The 19,258-nt window shown below is 38.6% G+C and overlaps 1 protein-coding gene across 6 annotated transcripts in view; it reads left to right on the forward strand.

The window, feature by feature from the left end:
* The window catches only part of ADAMTSL3 (ADAMTS like 3), a 179,650-nt gene that overhangs the window by 84,808 nt on the left and 75,584 nt on the right, over nt 1-19,258 (forward strand). For all 6 annotated transcript variants that reach the window (XM_032122889.1, XM_032122884.1, XM_032122887.1 and 3 more), the window contains 2 exons: nt 1,382-1,427; nt 8,187-8,423. In XM_032122889.1, the coding sequence (XP_031978780.1) occupies nt 1,382-1,427; nt 8,187-8,423 (283 nt within the window). The remainder of the gene's footprint in view (nt 1-1,381; nt 1,428-8,186; nt 8,424-19,258) is intronic.

A 19,258-nucleotide genomic window follows, 5' to 3' on the forward strand; every position in this document is an offset into this window, starting at 1 on the left:
TTAAAGAAGGTTTGGAGCGTGATGTGCTAGTTAAGGGCACACTGTGTGAAATACAGAGCTGAAGATGATTGATTAAAGCACTGCCTGTTTCTTTTAGTGAAAAATGCACAAAGATCTTTGAGAAAAGTAACAGTTCCAGTAAGAAGCCTTGATACTCTACCAATGTATTAGGGACTGTGAAACAAGCTCAGTAAATTCTAGCAGTATAAATTCCACTGTGGTTTTATTAATATTTTTAATGTGTTCCCCTGTGAAAAACATGTGTTTTCCATACTTTGACAAATGTATAGTTTAAAAGGTTTTTTCTATGTTTGATTTTTGTAGTAATGTCCAGGAGACACACAATTGTGAAACAAAGTTTTCCTGTTTATATATATCGTAAACATTTTTAACTTGCATGTTGTGATGCAGTGAGTCTTGCAAAAGATGGGAAATTTGAGACTTGTAATTTGAGCTGGTTGAATTCTTGCTTCAGGCATCCATTTTTTTTTTCCTTTTCAAATGCTATTTTTCAATCCCTCTCACACATTATAAAAAAAAATATTATTTATTATCAATTTTCATGCAAGAAGCAGAAAATTTAGTCTAAGAAATGTAAATTACCAGCTATATGTGCACTCATTCTTTAATGTAAGGCACATCCTTTTGGTATGAAGGGATTATTCCAAAACACTGCTCCTGATTTTAGAGAAATCACTAACTCTAATTGCTTGTCCAGTCATTTGAAATATGTTTTCACTTCTTTCAAAGGCTTGATTTTGCCATTTTTAACATAGAAGAATATCTTACACTGTGCAAAAGTGCTGGTTCGTTATTGAGAAGCTTGGCAGAGTGTATCTTTAAAAAAAGGTGTGAAACGCAACCTCCCCAGATTTATGAGACCACAATAAATAACCATGACTCTATTATATGCCTGTTATTTCTGCTACTAACAACAGAGGGTCTGAATTGCCTGGATTTCAGGATTCACATGCACTAGGCACATTATGCATGCAGTCCATGAGAATTCTGTTTAATTTAAAATTATGAATCACATATTCTAATCTTCTTCTCTAGGTTGCATCCCATTTATTAGAAATAATTTGGTTGTAATCAGCATAGATCAGGCTTAGAGAGGCACTTTTCACACCTTATGTTTTTCATAAGGTTTGCAGTAAATTGGGCTTACAGGGAAAGTCACACGTTCTTTGCTGAAGAGAGACAGCAGTGTAACGAGTTGAATCCCCAGATCCCCTTTGTATATAAACTTTGTATTTTGAGTCCAGATTATGGTAGGGCAGTAGCAATAAAAGTCTAATTTTCAAGAGAATAACTAGCTGTGAAACAGGCAAGGTTGTGTTTTGCTGTTATACAGTGTAACCATTTTTACCCTTTTTTTTAGGAACTGTGAAGGTCGGAATATTCGATACAAAACCTGCAGTAGTAACGTGAGTCTGGCCTTTAATCCTGTTTTACTCATTCAAAAATGTGTTAAAGTTTAAGAAATGCTGCTTCTTATTTAAAACCTTATGGTGCATAATTTTCTTTCCATCATTATTACCATTTTTAAACATTTCAGTCTGCATGACACCATGAGGTCTCAAATTTAGACTTCCCAAATGGACATTTTCCTTTGAAATTATAGTGCCAATTGTGATTCAGAATGTTTTATATCACTTATTAGGAGAGTTACACATTTTGGAGGATTAACAAATCAGTTCTTGTCTTAAACTAGCAAGTGGTTTTCCTGGGGGTGCTGTCTTTTAGATGAAGCATTAAACTGAGCTCTGGATCATTTGTGATCATTAGTGATATAGTGGCACTCTTCATGTGAGCAAAGGGGTGCCTGGGTCCCTTTTAGATCTTAAATAGGATAATTATTCCTTATATTCCCTCTGTTTGCCTAAACCCATTTATATTGTTTTTTACGTTTATATGTCTGTATGCAAGCACATGCATATTTAGGTGCACTGGCACAGACAATTTCCATGAGCAAGTGTGAAGCTGGAGTTTTGACCATACAGTTGCTGTTACTGTGATGCAATCACATTTTATTTTTATTTCATTTTTATGGACATGTTTTATAAAAACCATTCACACACAGCAAACTTCATGACTCGTGTTCCACTGATTTGTAGTCCTGCTTTGTGCTGTTTAAACAACTACTGCCCTTCACCCCAGGTCTAGGCTGTCTAAGGTGAGCAGCTCAGGCAGGACTTTGTGGTGCTGTTGGTCTACATAACACGTGTGCAAGCACAGTCATTCAGGGTGGTTTGTGGTCTGCACTCAGCCCCTTGCACGGCTTACCTTGCAGTACAATGTGGCAGTCATGGGACCTATTCCAGCAGAGACACCAGGTAGATAAGTAATTAATAATAGTACTAAAAGGTGAGGCCTGAATTTCCTTTGGGTTTAATTATACCCAGACAAGAGCAGGGGATGCTCAGCCATTACCAATCCCGTGGTTGTTGCCAGCAGCAGGCAGCTGTGGAGTGTGACATGTTCTCCTTAAGACACTGGAAGTTGCCCAGTAAATATATTGACTCAATGCATCTCCTAGGAGAACATGCTTCAGTTTGCCACACCGACAGTGTCTGGTGTGCCAGTTGGCTCCTGCCCTCCTTGAGAACAAGGCTTGCTCACACCTTGAGTTGCTCTACACTCCGCTCCTCAGGGTTGGATGGATTTTCCACCACGCAGCCGAAGTTCCTGCTGGCAGAGGCAAGGGGAAGTGATAAATGAATCAGTCCCAGGACATGCATAAATCAGATTCTGGAGACAAACCCTGTCCCTTGCCCTTTCAGAAGAAAAGGCCCAGCAGCTTGGTGCACGATGGCCTGCGCTCATAAATAAAAATGCTACCTGCAAAAAATACCATGATCTTTAAAAGCTGTGTGATAAGATAACGTGCAGCCAGTGAGGATGTAAGCAATGAGCAAACTGCCCCTGAGTGCTCCACTGCTTATCTAAATGTCTGCTTGTGTGCACTGTACACAGTAATACACCTCTGCCTGCTGGATCCTGTGCGCTGCAGCTTCCTGCAGGAGTGCAAAGAGGTCATCTTAGATTTAAGATTTATGCAGTAGAAAGCTGATGGAAATGAAGGCACTTTGTGCTTCAGCATTGAGAAAATTAAGATGATTTCCATATCCTCTTGGAACTCCCAGAGAGTTTATCTGAAGTCATTGGAGCCTGTTTTTTAACTTTAGGACTTATTTAAAAGCGATAAGTGGCAGGCGCCTTGTATGGGAATCTGTTTGAATTTATGATGATTCAAATGTTAATTTCCAGACAGGAAACTGCCTTTACAGTTCTGCTTTTGGGGCATGTCTGAAAGGGATCAGGTTTCCATTTCAGTTCAGATACAGTCAGAATCTCTCAGGAATGGTTTTTCCTAGATTATGGGTCAGATAATGAAGAACTCTTGAGAAAAATGTATTTAATGAGATTTCCACTGTTAATACAGTTGATCTTTGAAATTGGCATCGCTGAATTCCAGCCCCACATTAGATCTGAGTTAACCTTGAAACAGGACCTTACACCTAATGTAAATCTGAGACTACTAGGCCAGTTTAGTTTCAAATTATATAATTTTCCCAAAAGCATTATTTCTAATCAATGCTTCTCACTATAGGAGTGAAACTGTAGTTCGAAAATTAAAGAGTTTATACTAGCTTCTTTCCATATTAATAGGTATTACTGGTAACCACATGAGACATTTGGTATAAATACCCAGTGTAAAGCTGTCTGCAAATGTAATTTTGCTATATGATACATTACACCACTAACATCTATATTGGGGAGTACAAATGAAGCACAACTTAATATGTGTGTCATTCTAATGAAAAGAACAAGAATCATTTTACCAGAAAATTGGTTTCATGTGGATTTGTAATGGAATAGTAGTAAGTTCATTGAACCCGAGCATAGTTCCAGAATAATATTAGTGATATTTCAATCAAAAAATTAATTCAAGGTCTTAGCAACAAAATAATTGCTAAGATTAAGGCATATGTGTAGCCTGCTTATCTTTCTATCATAACTGAGATGCCAGGTGCATGATTTCCTAAAACTGCATGTGTGCTTTCAGCCTTCCATATAGAAACTTTAGAGAAATAAACCATCTATTGTATGTTGTTCAATGAGATTTTCAGTCTTTCTTGCCCCCTTTTTTTTAAATTTCAATTTTTGTATATAGTGTTACATTCTAATGCTATGATGTGCGCTATGTGGAAGTGTTTAAGTTAATCCTTTAGGGTCCTATTCACAGAACAAGTTATTTGGGCCATTTCCCCATAAATTTCACATTCTTGTGTGCCAAAAAGTTGGTTATATTTTTGCCTGAGTGATTTTTCTACAGTCAGAAAAAGCACTATTTTGTAAAAGATAGCCCCATGTTTAATTCCATTATAAACTTTTATTATATGCAGATAATGCTCACACTTGTTCAGCACATTCATCTGTAATTGTCCCAGCATCCACATAACCACCTAATTTATCCCATTCAGAAAATCTTGACTGTACTGTGTCTACTTTAGACTATAATATTTCACCTTGAGTTATGTAGTTTCTCTCTAATCTGTTCATTTATTTATTTTATATTTATAATGCTGATGCACCATAAGGCTCCCTTGGCTGGAGTAGTTTCCAGCTCAGGTATCTTGATTCTACTTAGATGTGGCCTGAAAACTGTGTAGGAAAAACATAGAACCTGAAGCTAATTTCAAAAAGAAAACAAAACAATGACTTCATCAGTTTTGGCTGGGTTTCAACAAAATGAGATTCAAAGAATAAAACTAGACAAAGGGCTAGACTTTCTTTGGTGTCATCATTTTTACTGGGAATTTTCTTGCCTTCTCTTTTGTGCTTTTTTCAGTGGAGTAATTGTTGGCAAGAGTCACAGGGTCTGATGCAACCTTCATATTTTGCACATGAACATTGCCTCCAAAGATACAGATTTCCCAGGTCAGCTTTGTTTTCAAAGGCTGAGGGTGCTCATTGCCAAAACTCAGAGATACATTTCATAAGAAGCCAGCCCTTGGATGCAGTAGTTTTTAATCATCTGTCACAAAAAGAATGGGAATATATATATATATATATATATATATGTGTTTTTAATCTGCATGGTAGTCATGTCTAAAGCATCTTTTTCAGATCTGCCTAATATGTTCATAAATCACGTCATAAATACGCTTCATTCCACTGCAAGGTCTGGCTGTGATTATTTTTGCCAGCATTTTCATGTATTAGACCTCATAGATATGTCTTCAGCTCCTTATGCAGTGTATGAACCTACAAATGGCCTGGCCATGCTTCGGTGGATTGAGCGTGAGACAAAAAACTCTTGCTGAAATTAAGAAATTGGAGAAATCCTGAAATTAATAATAATAATAATAATAAAGAAATATTGATATATAATAATATATAATGAGAAGAAAATAATATTTAATAATATATAATAAGAAAAAAAAAAGTGAAATATTGTGAGGAAGGAGGGAATGCTGCAATGAATTGATTGGTGTCTGAAACAGATTGAAAACAAAGAGATGCACAAACAAGATGAGGGCTGGGGCCCACGTATTGTTGTCTGATATGACCTTGCCCACTTCCCCAACATGGTTCACCCTTGTGTGCCCCTCACATCTTTGCCATGCCTTTTCCTTTCTGTTTTTTAAACTACCTTTCACTTTTCCAACCCAGTCTAATGGAATTAAACTGATGTTTACAAGTCCTCTTGTTTTCTTGATTGCATTCATTCTGTGCTTAGTTGTTGTCCTCTTTAAACTCCTTTCTTTACACAAATATTTATTCTTCCCTGAATCCCAATCTGGACTTGGTTGCCATCCAAATTCTTATATAATGCAAATGATAATAATTTCAGCTCTTTGATGCCCCTCTGTGATGCTCTTTTCATGCTCCTGCTTTTGAACAGAGCTCAAACATAAAGCAGGTGGAGCTGGCATGTGAATCGAGCTGCCAGAATCACTTTGTGTTCTTTGAAGATGCCAAAAGACAATAGGGAGATGAGAATTCACTTGCTCTGAAGCAGCCAGGAGGGGAGTGGAAGGAAGGAGCTGCATTGTGTCGAATCAATGAGAAACATACAGTAACCAAGGGTTGACATCCTGACTTTGTGGTGTTTGTGTCTTGGCATCGCATCAACACCCAGTGATAATGGATTGTAACAACAGCCTGTCAGACCTCAGCTGAAGGCCATCACTCTGCCTGTTTTATGGATTGCTCTTTAATTCTTTGTGATGAAAATGTAGCTGTGCATGGCTGAGTAACACTGCTCCCAAATATAACTTTACCTGAATCTAATGTCCACTTACTATTATTTTGATCCTTAGCTGCTCCTCTGTTTACATTGGTGGAAGGGAACCATATGGTATCCATATGAACTCTGAAGTCCTCTCTGCTTTTTAGACCTGCTGTTGTGGAAAATGAGAGGTGACAGATTAGTCAGAGCCACAATTCTGCTCTCATTTACACCAGTGCAAACTTGGTGAATTTCTCGGGAGTGACACTGCAGTGAATATGTGTGGCTTCTCACAGTATTTACTTGACATTTGTAGAAGCTCTCACTTAAGGGATTTTGTAGAGGTAAAACACTCTCTGTGTCTTATTCCATGATTGTATAGGTTCAAAAAGTATGGCTCAAACTAGCATTATCCCAGATTAAAAATAATACAAAATGTGTTAGTATCATTCTGAATTATTGTCACTGTAAGGTGTAGCACTAAGCAGAGCTGAAAATTTTATCTGGGAAAGCTCAGTGAATTGCTCAGTGCTCAGCTGCAAAAACTCCATGTGTTGGTCAGTAGATAGAATACTGATTTTTAAAGGCATTTTACATAGATCACAACTAATTCAGAGAGAGCTCTAGACTACTGTTTGCCACAGTGAAAAAAACCCCAAGCTGAGTGCAGTATTGTTGGGGGCATTGGACTGAAATTCAAACCTTTCTCCTGTATATTTTACCCCCCATTCCTGTGTAGCACACTTGCTATTTTGTCAGCTTTATTTGGGGCAGGTTCAGTTCACTGATAAGGTTGAAGCTGTGTTTGGGATCAGTATTGTTAACTAATACTTAGTAATAAGTTCCATGAGTGCGGCTGACACATCACAATCTTTCAGTCTTCCATCCAATGAAAACAAAACTTTGTTAAAATCAGCCTCACATCTGGCTTATATGTGCAGTTGGAATTCTTGGAAGAATATCCTTTCAGTCTGGCATATGGGCTCTCTGACACTGGACATACTTTCAAATGAAGTCTGTAGTGAGGAATTGTTTGACACAGTAACTCCTTTGCCAGTACTTTACCAAAGTTATTTTCAAATCAATCAGTATTCATCTCCATTGCTGTCACCGTGGTTTAACATTAACATCATTGTTTGGGTGCAATGCTTTATGTAGAAAAAATATTTTAGAACATTTTATTTGAAGCAATTCTCGTATTTGGTCTTTCAGCTGTGTGTGCTGAGGCTCTCTGTGGGAGAAGGTACGGAGCTGTCTCATTAGAACTGGAAATGCATGATCAATTGTTACCAGTTTGAAGTTTATTTTATTCCAACAAAATAAGCCTTACTGCTTCCATGAGGTGGTGAAGGTGCTTTGTAATTAGACTACAGGACTAAGCACTGTGAAACTTCCTCATAATGATCTTGTCCCTTTTGCAAGCAGAGCTGAACATTTAATTAGACAAATTTTATTTTTTTATTTATATGTAGCATTAATACCTCTTTCATTAGTCTGATATGTGAATTGATGAATGAGTATAGAGCCCTCCGAAATCCATTAGTGGGAAAAGCTACTGAAAAGAGGAATATAAAATATCACACATCTCCTTATAGTCACTTAAAATACATAGATTCCTTTTGAAGATAATTCTTACTATAGAACCAGACTTTAATTGTACTACCTGGTGTCATAAAAATTAGCATTTTTAATTATCCTCTCGTATCAGTTATGTTGTTATTGCTGGAATATGCATGATATTCTGTACTTGCACTCCAAGCAATGGATTAAGCAACATAGATTGTTTTAACATACCCAGTAAAACTTTGTAGTGTGGCATCTTTGTCAAAGCAGATCAGTTCTTGAACCAAGCCTGCCTGAAGAGCTTCTGTGTTATTCATCAGATAACTTTACTGCAAATGCAAAGCATTTCCTAGCTTAAAAAAAATATTTTTTGGTTTGTTTTCAGGACTGCCCTTCAGATGTTGGTGACTTTAGAGCACAACAGTGTTCAGCCTACAATGATGTCAAATACCAGGGACACTTTTACGAGTGGATCCCTGTGTATAATGATCCTACTGCACCGTGTGCCCTGAAATGTCAAGCTCTGGGAAAGAACTTGGTGGTGGAGCTTGCCCCAAAAGTGCTAGATGGAACTCGTTGCAATATTGAATCCTTGGATATGTGCATCAGTGGAATCTGCCAGGTGTGTTCACAGTGTGAATCTAAATGGGGCCTTTTTTGTGAGGCACTTTGCTCTTGAGCGGGCATTTTGAGATTGTTTTTCATTTTATTTATCGGCTTAGATGTATCTGCAAGTGCTGTCAAATGAATTGTAGATAACTCACCTTTTCAGGAAGACACAATTTCCTCACTGCTTTAGCCATGGATATTTTTCTATATAGATAAAAGGTCAATAAAATTCGTTCACTCTTCTATTTATGTGTGTAAAAATTAATGAACCTAGTTATTGGAGCTACAGCTTTCTTAACTTAAGTGTATCTGTGAGGACGTGATGAAATTGCAGAGCCTTCCATTTCATTTTATTCCTTTTCGGAGTCCCATATAATCTCTGTTAAGGAGAAAATTGGACATTTTATGGGATCCAGCCTGGAATGGCAGGTGTGAGTGTATAGGGTCTGTCGTCTTGTATGGGTGAGTACTGTGGTTGCATGAACTGATTTTTTGAATCTTTTACTGGCAATCTATGTTTTTAGATGTATTTTCTATTTATTAGAGTTATGTAAAAGTAGAGACTTATAATATTTGAGGCTTGCCAGCCTTGCCCGTGTCTCGTTAGCAAAGCAATATTGCAAACTTGTTTTATGAACAGAGCAGTTTATAGAGAATGGATATGTTATTGCAATTAGTTTTCTTTCTCTGCAAGTGGTTGTTGCTCTGTTAAATGTCTAAAATGTGTGCGACTCAAAAATGCAGGATATGGCCCAGTGAGAAAAATAGCTCTATTATAGAGGAAAATCTGACACATTTGGCAGAAGACTGGTGCATGGATTATAGCAACATTAATATATGATCTGGACTTTGCTGTGGGTTTTATGTGACTTCTGTGTATGCTGCAGTTCCAATGCCAGTCGTGTCAACACAGAGTGCATCTGCTGCCTCTGAAACAGAAGAATTCCTCACAGAGAGACTGCATTTGTCAATAGGACTTCACTGTGGGATCCAGCAGTGTTTGTTACCCTCTATTTGAAATAGGATATACCTCTAGAAACTCTGGGAACACTTGCCAAATAAGATATTTCTTGTGCCATGTTCTTAGTGATGCTCCTACCCTAGTAAAAAGGCTTTCACCCAGTAGGATGGCCCAGCCTTTCCTAGGTGGTGCCTTTACAGCAGCCTTTGCTGTCTGTGCCCACTGCAGCCCGAGGCTGGATCTGAGGGAGCCCTGGGCTTTTCAAGGGCTTGTGCTCAGGGTGCTGTGGGGTTGCCAGTGTCTCCCATTGTGACTTCGAACACCTTCTTCCATCTTTCACACGAGGCATGAAATTCTCTTTGCCCAGAGTGCATCAAATTTCATGAAGAACAGTTGGGAGGAATACTTAAAAGGGCTGCTTTCAGTGTTTCCTCTTAGCATTTTGTAGTATTCATGTGTATGTATGTTATAAAATGCTTGGAAATGTAAGTAATCCATTTTTAGAATAAATGAAGTAGTGGAGATGAAATTAATCATTCCAGAAGCAGGAACTGGAATTCTTACACTGTTGGTGAGAATCAATTTCTTTTCTCCATCTCCCATTTTTATTTTTTAATTATTTCTTCTAATTTCACAAAAATATTCTTCAGTGTGAGGTAATGTCTCCCCGGAAAAAACCTGCAACAAACATGTTTAGAATGTGTCCTGTGCTGTGATTTACTCAATTTTTAAAATTGATTGCTGAAACTCATAAACAGTTCAGTGTTTTCACTTTATTTTCTTGAAGTCACCGGCTATTCCTGAGGTATTTTTGCACAAATTGAAAATTTCTGCTTTTTAAAGTATATATTTGATAATTTAGTGTTGGGTAATTTTATTGAGGTAAAAAATTGAATTAAAATTCAATTAAATTAAATGAAGATTCACTTAAGTAACCTTTCCTCTTTGCAAACTCTTTTGGGGGCCCACTGAAAGGTTTCTTACTTGTGAAAGGGACTGTGGGAGGTGGGGACCTCCTCGGAAACCAACACAGAGCTTTGTGCTACTCCTGTTTGAGCAGGAAAAGAAAACAAATTGACGTCTAATCTTTCCCAGAAAAACATGGTTATTTAGTCAACTGCTTTTAAGAGAGAGCACAGTTGTGATTCTCCACAATTGTTGCTGTAAGATCTGTCTGGCGGGTTCTGACCTGTAATTGGCACAGCCAGCAAATTACTTGGCAACTGGTTTACAGCTAACTCCTGTAAACGAGTACATCACACTGCTGATGTGTGGGTATCTTCACTTCTATGCCTGGGAGCACCAAAAACTTGCCATAAGGAGACTGGTGCTGGTTTTGCTCATTTATTGTCTCAAAGTTGACTCAGCTTTCCCTCCTCCCCAACATGATTTCACTTTTATCTGTGTTCTGGTTCCTGGTAAGGTAGAGCTGCATCACTACTTCTGCCTCTTGTTCAGACTCACCTTGGCAGCACATGAATTTACAAAGATGGTGAATTCTTGTTCTCCAGCTTCAGTTCTGATCCTTTGCACTTCCCTCATCAAGAAAATCAAGCTAAATAAGCTCTATCAAAGATAATTGTGAGATGACAAAGCTGCACTCTGGATAGGAGGTGTGAGGCTTTACAGGAAGTGAAAACTAAAGATGGTCGAGCTGGGAAAAAGTCTATTGGGAAAGTTAGTAAGATATTTTGGGTTTGTTTGAGGCTTAACTCAGTCAAACCATTTGATCATGTTTTAGTCTGCTTCTGCCCTGCTTCTGTTACCAGCCCAGATATCTGGGGCTGTGGTGTTAGATGGGGACAGGTCAAAACTTCACAGCCAGGATTTTCACACTTCTGATATTTTTTCTAGGCTCTGCACAACTCCCAAAACATTTTTTCATATAATGTGTTCCTGCTGTGCCCATCTGGATGTGGGTGGAGACATTTAAAAACATCTGCATGTCAGACACATATGTGGGCAACATTTACCCAGTTACTCCGCCTGCTTTGGGGCCCTGCCTCAACTTGGGTTTTGTTTTTAATTTGTGCAGACCTGCTTTTTTCTACCAGAGTGCAGAATGGGGTGTTACTTGTGCCAGCACCTGAAATGGTTACAGTGATAATTTTCCTAATATGGTGTAATATGTTTGGACAACAAACGCACGCATCACCCAAAAAATCTGGAGTCCTAAGGAGCAGCCTGAGTAGTTCTGTCCTAGGCTGTCACAATTAGGTCAAAGATGATGTAAATCCTGCCGTGAACTTTCCATTTAGTGTCAGCAGGTTGTTTGCGTTCCAAAAAAGGCAGACACTACACTGTGCTTTGTAGCATATGGCATAAATTTAGCTGACATCAGAACACATCCCACATGTCAAGTGGAGCGCCATCAACTTGTGCCATGCTAGTTCTCTTCTGTCACATGTCATCGTTTGGCCAGTGGGTATCACTCACCACCAAAGCACTCTTATGCTGGGTGTAAATAATATCTGTCAGTGTCTTCATTGAAAACAGTTTCTGTAAGCTCTTGGAAGGCTCTTTCACTTTTTTTTTTAATAAGCTTTGTTTGTGCTTTGAACTTAAAATTATAGCCGATTATTCATTTCTTCTGAATCTTGACTCCTCTTGTCCTGAGAGTTGCTTTCTCAAACTGCTTGTTTGTGTACTTTCTCTTTTGGTTCCTGTAGATACATTTTTTGCCTTTCAATATGTTCGAGGACTGCCCAAGTTGCACAGGAGATTTGGTGTGCAGAGACTTAGAAAGGAAAGTTTCTTTTCCATGCTGTATTACTGCAGACATGTTACTAACACATGTTAGTCTGAGTAGTTAATTCTTGAAGAGCTGTTAAAAAAGCACCTTTTTTTCCAAAATGAACATTTACAATCTTTTTTTTAATATTTAAAAATCAGAGAAAAATGCCTGTGTTGCCTTTTTCTCCTTTTTAGCCTTTGAGTGATTCATAAGGAGAACTGATTTTGAGGTAGCTCTGTGTCAAACCAGCTGTTATACTAAACCTGGCATTCTCTCCTGGATACTGCTAATTAACAAATGCACAGAGTAAAGTACATTTTGGAGCATGAAGGAACACCTCTGTAGATGCCTGTACTCTGTCTACATGTTACTGCACCAGAGTTGGCAGGCTGGACCCTGTCCAGAAACACTGTGGGAGTTACTCATGGAGATCCAACAAAACTTTCTGGCTCTCAGAGCTACATATGAAAAACTTCATGTGACTGCACACGTGTGACATGGGTCATAAAACTGGGAGTGGGGAGCTCCAGCTGCAGCTCAGCTGGGAGATGGTGGTGGCTCCAGAGGTCCCAGCAGAGGATGGGGCTGAGCTAAGCAGGGGCTGCCACCTCCTATGTGACCTGTCAGCGTCACCCTCCCTCGCCTCAGGGGGCTGGTTTTTCATCTGATGGAAGCTCTCGGCACTGCCCAGGCCTGTAGATCATGGAGCCACCCTTCAAGGGCTGCACTTGCTTCACTTTGAATGTCACTGCCCACTTTGGTGTAGTGATTCCCTTGCAGTGACATTGTTGGCAACTCAGCGGTGTGCTTTATAAATAAATAATAATAACAGGATACTCTCAGACACTAAAAAGGTCTTTTGGAATCACTTGTTTTTATTTTTTTGCAGCTTCCCACTGCTGCTAGAAACTGGTGTTTCTTTTCAGGTCTTATCTTATTCTCTCTCCTACTGTTTCTTATGGAAAATGCTCTCTATGGGGATTTCTTACTGTGTAAGTTTATTCTTTCTTGTCAGATGAGTAGTGGATTTTTTCTGATCTCTGGTTTCTTATCTGCACTTCTTTGGTCATAAGGGATTCTCTCCTGCCAAGTTTTCTTTTGTTTTAGTGAGCTGAGTGCAAATGTGACTTTACTTCCCAGCCTAGCATGGACCTAAATCATGGGAGCAGTGATAGCAGAAAAGCTCATGACTTGGGTGTCATCTTGAAGAAGAGCCTTAGCAACCTTCAAATCCCCCAGTGCTAACTTCACCAAGCAAGGCAGGTTTGGCTGGACCCAGCCAGAAAAGGAGCAAAGTAATTTGATTTCATATACTGATTTAATTTTTGAAAGCATTCTCACAAACAAGAAGCCTGCTGGGAGTTTGGGTCCTATCCTCCAGCTGTGTGTGTGTTTTTTTAAATGGAGACCATGTGGGAAAGGGTACTTTCTCCTACTGGGTGGTCCTATAATCTCTCAGCTCCTCTAGCATGTGACAGATCCTGTAGTAAGAGTTAAAGGTTTTGGAAACACTTTGTTTTATTTGATGGAAGTGGATTTACAGAGTTGTGGAACACTCTTTAGCCTCTTGCCTTCAGATATAAAATGTCAGCAGAAATATGTGGAAAGTCTTTTTAGGAGCCCTTTAGTATGCAGTGAATTTTATGCACCGTATTTTTTTATTTTCTGGGTTTTTTTTTTTATTGCTTTACGTTCCTTTCCTCTGTATGGATGGCTCAGGAATTTGAACATCATGGAGCGTCTCCTTGTGCCCATCATTCTGATTTATTTTACACCTCCATTCTGAGGTTTGCATTTTGACACACTTTGCCTGTACTGCCTGATTTCTTACCTGTGAGGAACTGAAAACCCTTAAACAGAGGAAGTTCTCCTCCTCCCACCATGGCTGCTGGGATTGCAGCTTCGTTTGCTGGGAGGAGATGGGCTGCAAAGTTCACTGTTGGTCCAAAGTGCATGGACAAAGTCCCTGAAGGGGCTTTATTCTGTTAATTAGCACATGCTGAAGCCTGTGTCAGCTTTTCTGGGCTGCTACTGTCCTGTGCTGGTCTGATCCCAGAGATGTGAGAACCCCTGCCACAGTCAGGCCTTTGTTAGCTCAGACATAACTGAAGAGTTATGAGACAGGACCATGTGAGAAGAAAATCATGGCTCAGACCAAGAAAAATCCTCAGTGAGGATAAACCAGAGATTGAAAGTGGTGTTTGAAAGCTAAGATTCCACACTACTGTTAAAAGTAAATTTAAAAGAAAGAAAGAAAGAAGTAACTTGCTTAATTGGAGGGATGTTCTGCTATCTCTCCCTCTGCTTGTCAGAATCAATTACTTGTGGATGATGAGCATGGGAAAGAGACAGTGGGAGCTTTTTTCTTTATGTTCTCTCTGAGGATACATTTTATCTGTATAGGAATAAAGTGCAAGCTGAAGCTATCACAAAGTGAAGGATGTGAGCAGAGATTGCAAAGTCAGTGAATAGATGGGCTTTGAATGACAGCAAGGTTTTACAGCAGGGCAGAGAGACATGGAACACATCGACTAAGGGAGGGCAGGATTTTCACATGACAGGGTTTTTTTGTTCATGTTTTTATTACCATGAATTCCCATAGCTGTATTTAAAATTAGTTATTTGTTGTGTGGATACAATCAGTCCTGACATCTGCCTGTGCTGGATTCTGTGCTAAGACAGGTAGAGCAGGGGAAAGTGCAGCAAATAGCTGACATTGATGCAATGAGATCTGTGTACTGTGATAGCACATGCAACTGTGCAATGAAGCACCACCTTATTTTTTCTGAGTTTTGGATTTTGTGGTGTGTCTGTGTTTTTGGAAAGAGAAATCCCTTTTCTCTGAGCTAGACCAGAGGATTTTAATTTTCCCTATTGAGTGATTCTAATAAACTCCAGTAGAGATTTGTCTTTTTCAGCACGTAAGGGTTTTTCACTGTTTTCTTCCTTTACTAGTAAATGCTGAAATAAAACCTGTCCTTTGTCAGTCAAGTCACAAGACTTGGAAAAGACATTATTCAGAATTAATTCTGAGGTTATCTTGTATTTTGTGCAATGCTGATAACCTTTAGAAATATGTAGATGTTTTTATTCCATTTTAATCTTAGTTCTCATCTCTTGTAAGGCTGAAATAAATAATTTGGTTTATAGCAGTCCAACTGCTGCTATCCTGGTGGCTGGGCAGTCAGATCACTTCATTGGATATGTTTGGTGTAATAGTCTACTTTCACACCATATTTTGCAAATTTTGACACATTTTAAAGGTGGTGGAAGGCACTTGCACCTGGAGCACAAAGCTTTTGCCACCCTTCAGCAGATCAGTGCTCCAACCAACACAGGATCCCCTTACTGAGGTACAGCTCCAACAGATCTACTGCTGGCCAGTTGTAAAATAAAAATCACTGGACAACATGTATTGGGATAATTACAGACTGTTCAGCCCTTGAGGGAAAGGATCTCCTGTGCAGTAACTTTATCCCATTCTTGTGAAGCACAATTATCATCTCCCTTTGTGCATTCCTCAGTGCAGTTCCTTGCTCAGCAGAAATACAGTACTTCTTTGACATTTTAAGCACATTTAAGCACATTATCCCCATAAATGATTTGCTGGGTTTTCTGCTTCATCTGAATTTCACTAAATGCCATCTGCAAGTTTGTGTTAAAATTCCACTTGCAGGTTATTCCTGGAGTACACATTTTGTGCATCCTTTGAACTAGCCAGGCCAATGGAAGCACAAGAACAGAAATGTACCCAGAGTAGCCTTCAGGTGGGTTTTCCTGAGCACTGGGGGGGTTTTCTCAGCAGCTGTAGGAGGATGGTAATTATGTCATTTTGAGATACTGTTGAATTGATTTTCTGTTTTCATTTTATTAAACCAAATCACATTAATAAAGGGCCTCACTCTCTGACACTGAGCTGCCAGTCCCACAAGTAAACATAGAATGCTGCAAAACAGAAACTTAGCTAATCATTTTAATGGAATCACTGATAAATGAGAGTCTGTATCAATAATAAATTTATGGGTCAAAGTAGAAAATGATTTAGTATTTAACAAATACATTGCTGAATATCTAAATGGCGTGTCTGCTAAAGAGCTTAGGCTGAGACACAGTCAGTAGAAAAATAATGGCACCAGTGCAGCTTCAGTTTTAATGTTTCATAGAATTTATGTATCTGTCACAAATAAAAATAGCAGTGATTTATTCTTTTGTGGCCGCTTCTATTAGGAGAACTCAATATATTTGTTTTTTCTGGCTATACCTGGACCTATGGCTCCAGAGGACCCTAGAAGGGGGAAAGCCCATTTTGAAAGAGAAATATTGTATGTAATTATCTATATTGCTGTATATGATTTCGTGCTTTTGATAGGAATAATGACACTTAACACTTACATGATCTTGTTATGCACGGATGTCTGGTTTTACTCATCTTTGAGATAAGTATTTTTATTTTATGAAGTGTAGGTGTATCTTCAACTTATTTATTTGAAGTATATAATCTTGAGTCATTGGCATTCCAGAACATTTTTTAATAATTGAAATGTAACATTTTTATAACTGACAACTCACTGCTGTAGAAAACTTTTTGCTGTCACAAAAAAAGTGGTGCTGTGCCTATTTTGGGAGTGCCTGCAGCTGGAGGTGAGTGGCCAGCTGAGGTAATGCCACAGCTCAGGAGGGCTGAAGCAATGATCTAACAAGCAAATGTCGAAATGTTAAAACCTGAGCCTGTGTTGGGCTCTGCACTGGCAATTCTAGTCCATGCTTGTACTTATATTTATTAAGAGAAGTCTGTGAAAGGAGGGAGGAGAAGGTAGGGCTGGAATTTGCCTTTTTTTCCACTATGATGGTTTTTTTACCATCTGTATTGGAATTTTAGTCAAAATTCTGTCACCTTGCAGTCCTGTCCATTTTCTTGTCTTACTTAATTATAAGTGTCTTAACAAAGGAAGATCCTTGAATTTAAGAGATTATTCTTGGACCTTCACAAATCAAAATGAACATGCTACATTAATTTCCTAGTGCAAATCTAATTCCTCAGCTGAAACACTACTAATTGAATATGACCTAAAGAAACAGCTTTATATGAGCTTCTGAGTGATTTTTGGATTCATAATTGCAAAAATACTTGTAATGTTCCATAGTCACTTTGAACATATCAGCAGCAATTTCATTCTTCTCTTTCATCTATATTACTGTATTTTATACCCTGACCTTTTGCTCATCCTTTGCCTTTCTGAACCTACATGAGCTATTCCAAGCATGCTACAAAGTATTTAACACCCTTCAGTATTGTCTTTCACAACAGCACTGCCATGCTAAGCTTTGTTGAACAGATGAGTGGTTTTGTTCACTGCTTAACCAGATGCTTTCTAGCCGAGCTGCTTGTGAGAAAACAATATAATTCTTTCTCATATTTCTTTTTTTGTTTTCCTTTGTAGGAACAGACAAGTAACATATTCAGGTTCTGCCCAAAAATAGTAATGGATCAGGAACAGCAATAGTCTGTTTCTGAAAATAATCCTGCCATACCCAAATTAACAGATACCCCATCATGGCCATTAGTATAAATTCACAAAGTGCCCATTTTCATCAATACTCTTTTAAAATTAAATTTCTACTTATTATTTGTTTTTTTACATATTTGTGAATATTCTCCCCGCTGTCTGAGGAGCTCACTTACAACCTGGTCATTACAATACCTGTATCGTTTTTTGGGATGATGATATTTATGATTACAGATTTCTTAAATTCACAGGGTCCCAATCCTTCCATTACACAGGTTGTGTTATCACTTGTTTCATTTACTCAGCCTATGTTAAAATTGCCTAACATTATTTCTGACTATGCCCTAAAAGCCTGCAGATGTTTTCCCAGTCTGCCTGTAATATTTATAGCTGATTCCTTTGCTCTGTAAACAGCAAGCAATGTGGGGTAAATTAATCCTACAAAATGCCTTAATTGTGAAAATCATCAGCCTCTTTGGCTGCCTGAGGTGGTGCGTGAGTGGAGGAAAGCTGTTGCCATTTATCATTTTCTTGTCCTTGTTGCAGATTTATTTGCAAATAACCAAATGTACTGTCTTCAACTATTTCATCAAACACTACTTTTTCCAATAGTTACTGGCTGAAATATGAATACCTTAAATTCATGATATTTGGTGTCACAATGCCAGATGTTTTTGAGACCCAGTTTCCAAAGCTATACCTTACAGCTTCCTTTTCTTTTGGTGAGGTCTGTGGCTGTTCAGCTCACCTGAGAAATACCCAGCCAAGGGTTTAGAAATGGTTAAAAAAGGCTGGCTCTAGACTCTCAAGTTTGAAATATGTCCCATCCCAGTGTTTACTTATTAAAATTCCTTCATGAATTAGCTCCAAATTTGAGGCTTAAAAACCTGTGGAATTTTTGGGTGCTTCATGTTAAAATCTGGAATTCTATGATCATTTCAGGTCAAAATTGTGATTATAATTTGAGTTGCTTTCTAAATTGTGCTCCAGGATATCATTGCTTGAAATTCATATTTTTAACAGTTGATGTAAACATAATCTGGGAAGGAAATCTGTAGAGAGTAAATGCATCTAGCTGAACACACCACCTTGGCTGTCAGGGGAGCTGTAAACCTTTTCCCACATCCAAGTCCCTTGCAGCTAGCACTCCTGTTTTATTTCTGTGGCATTTGTGTATTATTAAAAAATAAGCAATAATGCTGTATGAAACAGTCCTCTAAAGTATGCTGCTCTGCTGATTATCTTTTTTCTTACATTCCACGTTGGACACAGTAATGCCTTGTGTTTGCACAGTTGTGTAATTTTTGTTGCACGCAATGAGAGTTTGTTTTCACAGGGGCTGTGTGTAAGAGCTCAGTCTGGATGTTTGTTATTGTCATGTTGGGCTCTAAGGGGCTGGTCTTGCAAGTGCTCTGCTTGCTCAGTGCCCTCCTCCCATGAAAGACTTGCAGGATCTGTAGCCTACAAATATAAAAGAGCTTAAACAAAGAAAAACAGCACTTTTTCACATGGGTTATCATGATGTACAGCTTATTTTTTCCTTTGGAATTAATTGATGAGTGAATGAACAGTTTTTTAATATTTAGGAAAGGAGATTGCAGTTTGCAATGGAGATGCCTTTGAGACATTTATGAGAGATGACACTT

Source organism: Corvus moneduloides, chromosome 13 (assembly GCF_009650955.1).
Source record: "Corvus moneduloides isolate bCorMon1 chromosome 13, bCorMon1.pri, whole genome shotgun sequence".
Classification (NCBI taxonomy): domain Eukaryota; kingdom Metazoa; phylum Chordata; class Aves; order Passeriformes; family Corvidae; genus Corvus; species Corvus moneduloides.